Source organism: Amblyomma americanum, chromosome 2, assembly GCF_052857255.1.
Source record: "Amblyomma americanum isolate KBUSLIRL-KWMA chromosome 2, ASM5285725v1, whole genome shotgun sequence".
In the NCBI taxonomy this organism is placed as follows: Eukaryota; Metazoa; Arthropoda; class Arachnida; order Ixodida; family Ixodidae; genus Amblyomma; species Amblyomma americanum.
In genome coordinates, this window is record NC_135498.1 from 180,962,182 (window position 1) to 180,974,340 (window position 12,159).

The window sequence follows — 12,159 nt, forward strand, 5'->3', positions numbered from 1 at the left end:
TTTGCTCTCAGCTTGCCTTTCTTCTTGCCAACCAGAGCCAAGGTCAAGCCCGGACTGAGGATTCTGCAGGTGCAACCTACGGCCAAGCAGTCCTGGAGTGTGGCAGTGGACACCAACTCCAAGCAGACTTCAGCCACAGTGACGGTCACTCGTCTAAATGAAGATACTGCTCTTCCTGAAAGGTTGGGAACCACTGAAAACAAAAGGGAAAAACTTAGGGATCCTTCTTTTTTTTCACAACCCAGAGCAGCGGCAGACACTGAGAACAGCGTGATCCAATTTTAGAGTGCTAGCTCATTAGGCAAAGGTTTGCAGCCTATGGGTAGGGGTTGGTGCTGTCAACATCAAACATCCGCACATTTGCCAGACTGAGCTGACGAAAGAGTGCAAGGATAGCAAAGTAGGTGGCATGCCACGTCTTGGCGGCGAGTCGCCCACATGCATCAAGAACCAGTGAGCCAGCCGTGACATAGAGGGTGCCAAGCAGAAAGCACTTACATGTTGCAGTGAGTCCCAGTCCCAGCGAGAGTTGTCTCGTGTGGGTGAACCTAATGTCAGTGGCATGAAGGAACAGTGCCATGCAGAAACTCGGGCGAAAGAGACGGCACATGAACGAATGGCCAGGGTTTGCAAATGGGAAGGAGTGGAGGTGGAGTAAAGGCTGTCACATCCACCTATGCATTTGCAGCAGGAGCAATACACCAAGGCCAAAAATAAGGCGTGTGCAAACCCTGAACCACGAGGTGCGGGCGTGCGAGTTCCAAGCCACCTGTAAATGACAGGAAAATCTCTTCAAGTAAGGCCTCGCCGAGTGGAATCCGCGTGCAAAAAATGCCAGGACCCTCAAGTTTGGACCCGTAAGGCAGAACCTGCCCAAGTACTATAAATCAAATTTGTGATTTACGCAAAAGCAAAATCTCAGAATTATCATTTGCAAAGGAAATCAGCTAGTGTGATCATCTGCATCAGCACAAATTTGTAATCAGCATATATATTTTTTGTCCCTATCAAAATTCAATTATTTGGCGTTTTGTGGCTCAAAAGACATTAAATGTTCCTGAAAAATTTGTATTTAAATTAAGAATATTTTGTTCCACCACTCAATTTAAACTTATGATGTAGATGCTCATGTCAAGATTATTACGAACTTTGTGCTCACTGTTTAGGTGTGAATAGGGGTGTGAATAGGGGTACGGCCTTGACTCCGAGATTTGTGGTGAAGAAGGAGCATTTCTGTCATTGCAGTGTGCTTGTGAAAATAGCTGGTGGTGGTGATACGTTTATCTCATTTCATTGCCTTTTCTATCTGATAAGAGTACCGTTCTCGGTGCAAGTAGCCTTTTTGGCATTAGAACATGGTTGTCAATCGACATAGGCCAACTTCAACTTTCCCTCATTGTCTGTTTAAAACGTGGATTGTTGAAATCGTCAGATTGTCTCAGAGGTGCCGGCATGTGGTGCACTGCTCCTCTTTGCAGTGGGGAAGAAGTGCTCAACTGGCTCTTTGAGGTGGAAGAAGGCCTGGCACATGAGGACGGCGGCCAGATCACGTGGCTTTTGCGCTACCTGGACACTCCCAGTCCAGATGTTGCAGCCACCGTGACCAGCACCACGGGTGCCAGTGACGTCGACGACAGCGTCAAGCTCACCTCTCGGCTGGACATCCACAAGGATGATGTCCAGGCCGTGCTGCTCGTTGCCAAGGTATGTGCCACCAGGATCAGTGGGAACCAACGACAAAATGCGTTTAAAAAAAATTTGTTGTTTATCTCATCGTCACGAGTAGTTGTACTAAGCTTAAAATGCACTTCAGGAAAGGTGTAACACATTCTAGGATGCCTCATAGACGGCGGTGACCGTGCTCTGTTGTCAGCCTGGCCCTCCTTTGAATGGCCCACAGCCTTTGCCCACTTCTATTCTTCGACGTGGGCAGTGCGCGCGGCCTTCTTAGCTGCTTTCGAGGCTAGAGGAGGCGCCACCATTAAGCATTCCTCTTCCATCTGGATACCATGGTCAGCATCTTTCGCCGATTTTACTGCTTTACGTGCCGCCGCGTCCAGCCACTTATCTTTTTCGCTCTAGGCAGTGCGCTAGGCCACTCTTTGGCCTAACTGAGCTAAAGGACTCATGTTCAATCCTGGCAGCAGTGACCAATGCGGCTGTATGGAGGCAAAGCGCTTTAGGCGCCCGTGTGCTGCGTGATGTCTGTGCACGGTAAAGAACCCCAGGCGGCCTAAATTAATGTGGAGCCCTCCACTACGGCATCTGTCATTGCCCCTGTGTCATTTCAGGGTGTCAAACCCCACAATTTACGATTTTATAACACTGCATTAGGCCACCTTCTCACTTTTGTGTGCCGGCACATGAAGCTGCTACTGGCAACATGGCAAGTCTTTCTATCTCTTGATTGAACCGGCTCTGCCGCATGGCCACAGAGGTTGCACTACTGCTGCTGAGTGTTTGGAAGTGCCCAAAGGTGAAGATGATGACAATTTACAACAGTAGCTTAAGAGACTTTTAATTACAACGCATGATGCAAGTGGCTGCTGCAGGGACCAGGTGCTGAGGCATTGAGAAAAGTTAGCCATCCTGTTTGCACCAGCGTTGGTTAAAATACTGTTTAGGGCCGAAGTTTTTAACGTGCTAGCATTAAAGGTCCTGTTTGGAGGGAAACCTGGCAATCGGCGTCATTGTGACTGGAGAATTCTGATTGGTCGAGAGGGTAGCAATGCAGAAAAGCAGTATTGCTGAAAAGAAAAAATGGGCGGTCAAGTGGAATCGAACCGCTGTTCTTCGGGTCAGAAAAGCTGGCCATGCTACCTCTACACTACTGAGGAAAGTTCGTTCAATGGAATAAATGGAAGCCTCATGCGTGCACCTCACAGTAGGCAAATTACATAAAAGTAACACTAGCTAATTAGAGTGTCCAATTGGTGTAACCAGTTAATATATGTAATAAAGCAGTATGTAATGGCAACAGTCCGTGTCGATGTCTGCAGAAGGGTGCACCAGGGGGCCCCCCAAGCGACTGTAGGGACCCTTTAATGCTATAACATCATACTTTTAATGTGAAATGTGCTCTGTAGGGACCCTTTAATGCTACGCATCATACATTTAATGTGAATTTATGTGCTCCCTAAGGTTTTTTCTGCTGGATATCATTTGGACAGTCAGTTTAGGAATTGCTCTGACATCTATCTTCATGTTCGGCCTTAAGTTCGGCTTCAAGTAAGGTTTGAAGTTCAGCCTCAAATTCGCGTTTATGTTGAGTGTCAGGTTCACCTTCATGTTCGGCCTCAGGTTTGTTTGCCTTCATACTCAGTCTCATGCTCGCCGTGGTTTTCAGACGACATTCACCCGAATTTTCTGAGAATTGGAGCTGAAATGCTTTCATACTTAAAAAGAAATTATGTTCGTTTATTAAGCAATCGCAGGTGTCCAGATGTTTTGAACTTGTCACTGTCCGCAGCAGATGGCCCCAGCTGGCCTGTGGAGCTAGTGTTCCTGTATATGCTCCCGCAGGGAGCAGGGTTTGCGCAACTGTTTTCCTCACGCCGCTCTTGACGCCATTCGCCGAGCAGCCGTCACGTGATTCCGCTGATGACGTTTGTTTTATTTAGAAGTGGAGGAGCCGACTTCCCAGGCACAACGCCAGTTCCTCGCCAGCCCCAGTACCCTCTCAGCTGCCATCGTGATCGGACGCATCCGGTGCGGTCGGCTGTGGTGTGTTCCCGCCTTTTCCGTGCGCTCCAGTTGTATATATTTTGATAGTGTGCAGTGACGGCTGCCTCCAACTATGACGGAGTGCAGTGCGCCAAACTGCAAGAACCGTACCGAAAGCGGCAAAGCTTTTTACGCAGTGCCGTCCGGGCGGTCAGTCGTGCGTCAACGGCTGCGCTGGCTTTTGCGTATGGGACGCTTGAAAGCAGCCCCGAAATGAACTCGAATATGCGAGGTAAGTTCTCTTTACTTCCTCTGAATGCAATATTTGCGTTCTTTTTCTACAAAATGACTGTGTTGTTGAACCTTCGAGTGACCGGCCAATATGTATGTCAATTTCCTTGCGCGCTCGCCTGTTTGTTTATTCAAACCTCCTGCTTGCTTTCCGCGGAGTTCTTGAGAACTGCTGATTTCTGGCTAGATCCGAGTGTAGCAGTAAGTTTTACCTGCAGCTAGTGTTCCCTCTTAGCATAACATGTTAGCAGTGTATAGACAAGGTGGAAGCTTGGGCAGCTTGGGCTTGGGCAGAGCACTAGAAGAGAGACGAGTACAGCCCCGAGTACAGTGTGTACTCGTCTCTCGTCTCGCCCTCATCTTTTGCGCTGTGGCAATAACAGCAATGTTTATTATTTTGTTTCCTGGTTTTATTTTGACTTCCGTCTCATTGTTCAGTGAATCATGTTACTTCCCAGCCAGTAATTTTATTGGCCGTTTCCCCTCATATTTTCCCAGTAACCTACACCGCTGTATTTACTCTGGCATTGTCAACTTAAATATGAATATTCAGCGCAGAGGTTCGTGTCATGCTATTGTGCATCTGAAAGTAAACGATGAGGTTCAACTTGCAGAAGAATTATTGGTTGTCCAGGTTTTTTCTCGGGTCGACTGTAGTTTTAACAAGTATAGATCGCATCCTGGGGCCGCTTTTATAGTGTCTCGTTTTATTTTTTACAGTTCAGTTGCCTGTGATTGGTGCCATTCGTTCGGCACGGGTTTTGTCACTGGGATGCTGCAATTAAATATCTGGCAGCAAATTAACAAGCTAGTGAATGTCTAACGCGATGGAAAAATCGCGCGCAGTATATTATTGCTATTTGCCATCTCCCAGCGCGGCAGACATGCAAAAAACTGTCATATGAGTGTGCACACTGAATCGCTAGTTGCACATGGAACTTTTTAAGCTTACTAAACCCGTAAACAGTGTTTGTGCATGCTGCTTTTGTTTTTACCTGTCTTGTGTATATATAATGCCATGCAGGATCATTTCACGGCAGACCAGTTTGAACGGTACTGCATAAAAGGAAGGAAGCAACTCAAGCCAGATGCTGTTCCTACCATCTTTTCCTGTGAGCTTACAATTATAAGCTCTCAAGCTTGCATTGCTCTGGGCCCTTCATTCATTGGAAGATCAACAATGCACTCTTCTTCATGCAGGCATGTCTTCGCAGCCACTAGAAAATAGCACGGCCATAGAGTCACCCCCATCAACGCCAGGTGAATGCATTCAGCTTGGTGATGTAGTTGTTTTTCTTGTGCATGATAGTTACCAGGCACTGATTTTTCCTTGTGTATTTGAAAAAGGCGTTGTGAGATCTGAACGGTTGAACGTGTGTGCTCTACTCGTGTCTGTCCAGAACATGCCGTCAGCATACTGCAGGCTTGGAAATGATAGAGCGGCCAGCAACACCTTGCACACCTTCTGAAGCGAAGCCTCCTTCAGCACTGAAAATGATAGAGCAATCAGCATCACCTTGCGCACCTTCTGTAGTGCAGCCACCGTCAGCATTGGAAACAACAGAGCAACCCGCGACTCCTTGCACACTTCGTGAAGTGCAACCTCCTTCAGAATATGAAATGTCAGAACGACCAGCAACACCTTGCACCCCCTCAGGAGTGCAGCCTCCTTCAGTATTGGAAGGTGAGCCAATCACGAGCTTCTCTCTAGACGACATAAAATTCTGCTCACTATAATGCATTTCCCTGTCTTTAGTTGCGGGCAGTATAGTGCCTGCTCCAGCTGTTTTACATTTTTATCTGTGCAGGACCCTGGCAATCAGAACGGGTGCTTGATCTGGAGCGACGACTCAACCTGGAGCAAAAATGTCGGCGCAAAGCTGAGAAGGAGAGAGATAAGCTCCGTGAGTCTGTGGGCGGCATCCTTTCTGAGGACCAAATCAAGGCTTTAGAAAAGGGCTCAATGAGAGGGGGTTCGTGGTCTCAGGGAACTCTTCAAAAAGCACTTCACTTGAAGGTTGCTTGTGTTAACAAATGTTATGAGTTTGTCAAGGAGAATGTTGTTCCCTTGCTAGCAACAAGGACCGTGCAAAACCACATGGAGCACATGAAGTTCAGGCCTGGTAAATTTTACTCCTTTAACTCCGAAGCTCACATTATCGCTGTGTTTGTTCAACAACATCTGTACTTGTGCAGGGATCCTGGAGGAGGTTTTTGTTGCCCTGATGGAGGTTGCCACAATGGCTTAAGAAGAGAAACATGCCTGCATTCCAATGGATGAGATGCAACTCTCGACTGGGCTTGATAACGATGCTTCAACAGGATGTATTATAGGTAGGGAAAATATCTTAACAAAGGCTTCACATTGATGCCAGCACGTTGAATCAGTTTTGCATAAAGAGTTATTGGGAACTTCAGAAGTCCATTGCACGGCAGGACTTCTCCAATGTGCTTCAGACAAAATGCTTATAAACGGTGGAATCTGTTGTCAGTATGCCATTCTACACATTGAACACTGCCGGCTGTGACACTTTGAATGCTTTTAGCACTTGTGGTAATAAGAACCATGTACAGGTATCGAATTGGAACAGAATGTTGTTGCTTTAAAGCCATGCTATCCTCGCTTGGTCTTTAGCTGTGTGCACAGATTTGATTCTCAGTGCCAGGATTTTTCAGGACAACCAACAATAAGCCCTTCTAGCCCAGCTGCCAAACAGGAACTTGCTACGCACGCGCTGGTTTTCATGCTAGCTGGCCTAACAAGCAGGTGAAAACAAGCAGTGGCTTACCATTTCACATGTAAGGGACTGGATAGTTTTATTCCGGATCATTGGTTTCACAGGGCATCACAAATGAAAGCAAGAGTATGTTTCCATGCAGAGCTGTACAAGATAAAAATGATGCAAACATAAAAAAATAATTGCACCTGTGAGCTGGCAGGAAGACACACTGAAAAACAGTCATGTTTTGTTGATTACTTTTCATATCAATGGCGGCACTTGACACTCATTTAACCCCAGCTGGCAGTGTCACGGTCACAAAAAAAAATACCAACAGTGGTTGTTTAATGCGATAAATGAGTGTTCTCACAGGTGTACACTAAGCACGCGGGGCTTGTGGTACATCCACATATATAATATTTAATTTAGGGGAAGCCTTCTTGCCAGGATGCAAATGATAATTCGTTGTTACTGTTAAGAAAATTAAACTACGAGTTTTACCTTGCACAGTGAAGGCTGGCACTTAACATGCATACTTGGAGGCGACATGTACAGCTGTGTTCTAAAAATCGTGTACTTTTCTGTAAGGAAATTTTGGTAGTGCATTGTAATAAGATGTTACTCTATAGTGTAATATTGCTCTTTTCATATCTGGCACCTAATTTGCTTTTCTCGCGGCATCCTCTTTCAGTGTGGAGGAGGTAAAAAACTGCCTGTTTCAAATCATTCACCCTGCGGAGGATCTGGGGGTAATGATCGGCGCAGTTGTCACTTACATGGGGCCAGGCAACATGGCCAACTGGCGTCTGTGTGGCATCCAAGTCACTAAATACGGGAAGCCGAGTTTGTCATGCCCTCATCCTTGTGGTGGAGGAAGGCGGCTCCACTTCCTAGCTGATGCCCCACACCTACTTAAAAACTTGAGGGGCCACCTTGTTCGAGAACAGCACCTCATTCTGGACAAGTCCACAGTTCTGAAGCACAGCCTGCCAACAAACAAGGCAAGCGGCACAAATTGTGTGCTAGATATGTTCTGATTTTTGTGTGTGCAAAAGTGCAGAGTAAGGTTGTGCAATTCCAATACGGAACAAGCCAGTTTTGTTTGAAGCTTCTGAGAAAGGTCCAGATTGCATATACAGTTGTGCCTTTTTAATGGGCTTTTTGTTATTGGATTTAATAGTACTTACAGCTTTCTTCACATAGTTGTAGGTTTGAAATACATTTCAACTTGAATGCGCAATTAGCACTAGTTACCCCAGTGATTGAAATTAAAGTATGCACCTTGGGAAAAAATTGGTATGTCTCACCATGAGCGCAAGATGTGTTGGGAGCACAGTTCACAAAGCAGTCCAAGCCCAGTCATGCCAGAGAGTTGTGCATTTAGTGGCTAATGAAAGAAGCAGAGTACCATAAATGTTTGTGCATGTTTTTTGCCCTGTGAAGGCGCATTGTTGTGCTATAACGCAGGAACCTGTTGCTTGGCTCCAGAAGTTGCAGGGCTCAATTACCTCAATGATGTTGAAAGGGGGCCTGTGATAAGTATTTTCACACACACTGCTGTTTATTTTGGTCCAATATTCAGGGGAATACATCAAGGCAGAGTATATTTGTAATAGGGGACTAATTACTCATTAGCATCCACCCAGCAAAGTCATACGGTTACAAAGGAAAGGTATACACTATATCTCTTTTGGACCTGAACCAACTTCCCACTTCGAATCGTTTATGAATTCACTGTCACCCTATCATATAGCTCATTTGGCAAAGTAACTGCTTCGGTGAGGCATCGTCCTGGGTTCGAACCCCATACTAGGATTAAATTTTTTTCAGCTATGGAGTTTGTGTGGAAGCAGTATGGCTGCGCTTCTATGTATGCTATTGAGTAATTACTTCATTATTACAATTTGTTTATATTTTTCTCATTTAAGGGCAAATAGCTGCTACATTGTTCTCCTGAGGCTGTTAATGTTTTCAGTAAGCTTTTTGTACTGCATGCCCAATAGGCCTCTGCTTTCAGAGTTAGTTACAAGGGCAGATAAGAAACGTAGCCAAAGGCACTTTTATTCATTTATGCAGCAGAGTAACCAACCATTATCACTGTTGCGGGGGCTCTCAAGTGGTTTTATGGTTTTTGCAGGTCTCCCTGGAATGCGTAAGGCAAGCTTGTGAAATTGATGCCAGGCATAAACTCAAGCTCATGCCTCACTTGAAGCCCCGGGACTTGGACCCCAATCTTTTCGAGAAAATGAATGTGGCGTCAGCACATGCTCTGTTGCACCATGCCACTGCTGCAGGCCTGCGGTACCTGGTGCAGAACAACCACCCGGCTAAGGAAGCTCTCACGACTGCATTTTTTATAGAGCAGGTTTTTAGATGGTTCAGCATTATGACCTCGTGAACACGAAAAACTGCCCTAAGCGAAATCTGCCCACAGAATGCAGATGAACCTAAAAGCTTTCTTAAAGAGTTTGTGACCATTTTCATCGACCTGTTGATCACTGACAAGCTAGGAAAAGGATCTTGGCAGCCGGTTCAAACAGGCGTTATATTATCAACATTGTGTGCCTTACAGCTCAGGGAGCATTACATTGTTAAACAAAATTTCAGGTTCCTGATGCTGAGCAGGCTGAGTAGGCTGAGCCAGGATGCCCTCGAAAACCTGTTCAGCACTGTCGGGCTGAAGACTCCTATTCCACGAGCCAGAGAATTTAAGACCACGTTTAGGATAATTGTGCTGGCACAGTTTTCACAGCCTAGGCTGCACAGCTCTTATTCAGCTGATGACTCACATGATCTTCTGGCCTTCTTGACCAATAGACAGGAGTTCACTCAACACTCTGTGGACGACATTGTGTACGTAAGTCTATATCGAGTGCTAGAGCTGTGCAAGCAAGAAGAGGATAGCCTAGCGTACTTTGCTGGCTATGTTGCCTACGCCGTTGTCCATAAGTACAAGCTCTGCCAGCAATGCCACGCCAGCATCATTGATCGAGACAAGGAAGTGCCTGAGCTGGTGGCCCTAAAGTGCTACGTAAGGCAAGGGCGAAACCCGCTTAAGGTCCCTTCGGACACTCTACTGGGGCTGCTGCACTCATGTGAGCAGCTCTTTCGAGCCAACGAAGCTCTCTTACTGGAGTTGAAATGCCTATTAGACAGCTTGAAAAAGGCAGCTGAAGAGAAACTCCAGTCCTTTGGCAAATTCCCATCATGCCATAATGTGGCACAAAAGGCCATCAGCCATTATTTTTTGTGCAGGCTAAGGTTTGCTATTAGAGAAAAGAATGCACAGCTTTTGCTGAAATTGCAGCAGCCTGGGGAGTGTGGGTCTAAAAGTGCTGGGATGCGAATTCTAAGCCAAAATGTCTGTTAATCTCTTCATTACAGTCATCCGAGTAACCTCAGCCAGTGTTCCTGTATATGCTTCCACAGAATATCTTTGCGTGTTGTAGGATACAACTCGAGAACAAAGCAGCTTTTCGCCGAAAAAGGACCATCTTCCAGCCAATGACATTGGCCAATCCTCATGAACCTGCCGGACTGGAAATGCAGGGACGGGACTATCCCATTTCATCTGCCCCTCCCTGCATTGTCAAGCTAGCAGGTTGTTGAGAATCAGCCGACGCCATTGGCTGGAGGGGGTCATTTGACGGAGAAAAACTGGTTTGTTCTTGAGTTGTATCTGAGTATAGAAGGGTAGCACTTTCTTTGATTTCCGTTTTATGCGGTACTGCACATTTTAACTGCCACCTGATCTGTATACAGTCATGCCCTGTTGATACGACCCCCGTTAATATGGATGACTCGAGTTAGACAATTTTTCTGGGGACCAAACTTTTTAAGAACATTTATGCCTTGTTCATATGGAAACTCGCTGTCCATACACTGTACTGGGTGAACATGCGCTTAGCCCATGGGGCCCATGTATTTCTGTCTCGTTATTATGGACAGTGATAAGAACAAAATCTTGGCTGCCCCAAATACATGTTTCCTTTCCTGTATCTTGAGGGCAGGAAACCAGTGAAAGGTAGTGTAAAAATCTTAAGGCCTTGCTCACGGCCCTTTTTTTCGTGCTTTCATATTTTACACTGCCAAGGTGCAGCGCTGATGTTCCTATTTGCTGTATTTCTTGAATTGTGAAGAATATGAAGCCGCTCTCAACAGCTGCCAGCGAAACGAATAAATAGTATAGGCTCACACGATGCGAACAGTCGCATGTCATTACGCATGTGGTGCACCACGGGGGGAGGGTGTGCTGCAAGATTCAAGAGATAATGGTGACCATTGTGGTGCGCCTCTCTGTCATCTATGTTTCTCTAAACGGTGGAGACCAGAAAATTTTCATTGCATGTGTTTTGTTTGGCATGATGCATAGGACACTAGTGACAGCGTATTACCTCGTGCAGTTGATTTCGCCCGTAAAGTAGTAATTGATTTCTCTCCCTATGTATTTTCAGTTTCTGTGGCCGAAAGGTAGTTAAGGCATGGCAGGATTGCTATCACATAAGGTGTACAAAAAGTGCAATATAATTGTTGCTTCATATTTTAATCCATTCCAGCTCTTAGTGCTGGCCTGTTACAATGACTGCTAGAGAATAAACAGCACAACTTTACCGTATTTGCATGGCTCACTTAGCCACATAACCTCCATTGTCTCATACCTCCCTCTGGCGTTGCAACCATCATTTGGCTATGTGCCTAGTCTGATAAAAATTACAGTTCAATATAAATTATAAATTGTTCAGCAGGCACGCTCAAACTCCATGCGGCGACTCATGTTTGCCATCAACAAATTATCTTCATTTTTCCTGCAATGCTACAAGTTCCAAATGAAAATGTGAACAGAGGTTTTGTTCCTAACCTGGCTGTACGTGACAGAGCATTTCTCATGTGCAGCCGCTGGCAGCCTGTCTGCTTATTCTGCTGCCACCTCCAGCATTTTGCAGAAATGGTTTGTTTTGTGAAATAAAGAATGTTAGACAAGCAAACTGTATGTGAAATTTTGTTCTAGTCCCAGTCTACTACACATAAGTAGGAGGCCAGTCTCTCTCCATGAGAACAAGCTTTGCCTAGGCTATTTAGCTATTTTATTTGTTAAGAATACCCTTAAGGTTACACCGACAAGGATGTTAACACTGGAGGAGAGGGGAACAAAAATAGCATGAAATACTTGAAAGCAAAATTGGATATTCAGATAATTATTTTTGCGCACTTGTCCTGTGTCCTTCGTTCCGGTGTCGTTTTGTTACTGTGCAGCGCGTTATTCCAACCAAAAAAAAATTATTTTTACTTGAGTAAAAGCATGGAGCAGTCCAAAACAAAGATATTTCAGAATGCAGGGAAGGTACATATAATTCAAGTAGGTCAAGAGAAAACGCAATAGTGCTTGGGGAAAAATGAGCAAATAGCAGTACCAGGAAGAGATACACATCACTTTTCGAGATCCTTGGAAACTCGTAAACCACAATTCAGCTGCAGTGACTTAAGG

The 12,159-nt window shown here is 45.5% G+C and overlaps 2 protein-coding genes across 3 annotated transcripts in view; both read left to right on the top strand.

The window, feature by feature from the left end:
• Positions 1-12,159, top strand: part of dtn (transmembrane protein 132C dtn) — an 87,410-nt gene that overhangs the window by 25,783 nt on the left and 49,468 nt on the right. For both annotated transcript variants that reach the window (XM_077655549.1, XM_077655550.1), the window contains exons 5-6: positions 36-182; positions 1,479-1,704. In XM_077655549.1, coding sequence (XP_077511675.1) covers positions 36-182; positions 1,479-1,704 — 373 coding nt within the window. The remainder of the gene's footprint in view (positions 1-35; positions 183-1,478; positions 1,705-12,159) is intronic.
• LOC144119347 (uncharacterized) lies at positions 4,996-6,282 on the top strand. Its single transcript, XM_077651990.1, has 5 exons — positions 4,996-5,066; positions 5,155-5,214; positions 5,355-5,638; positions 5,763-5,858; positions 6,151-6,282. The coding sequence occupies exons 3-5, from the start codon at positions 5,386-5,388 to the stop codon at positions 6,201-6,203; spliced, it is 402 nt and encodes a 133-aa protein (XP_077508116.1). The 5' UTR covers positions 4,996-5,066; positions 5,155-5,214; positions 5,355-5,385; the 3' UTR covers positions 6,204-6,282.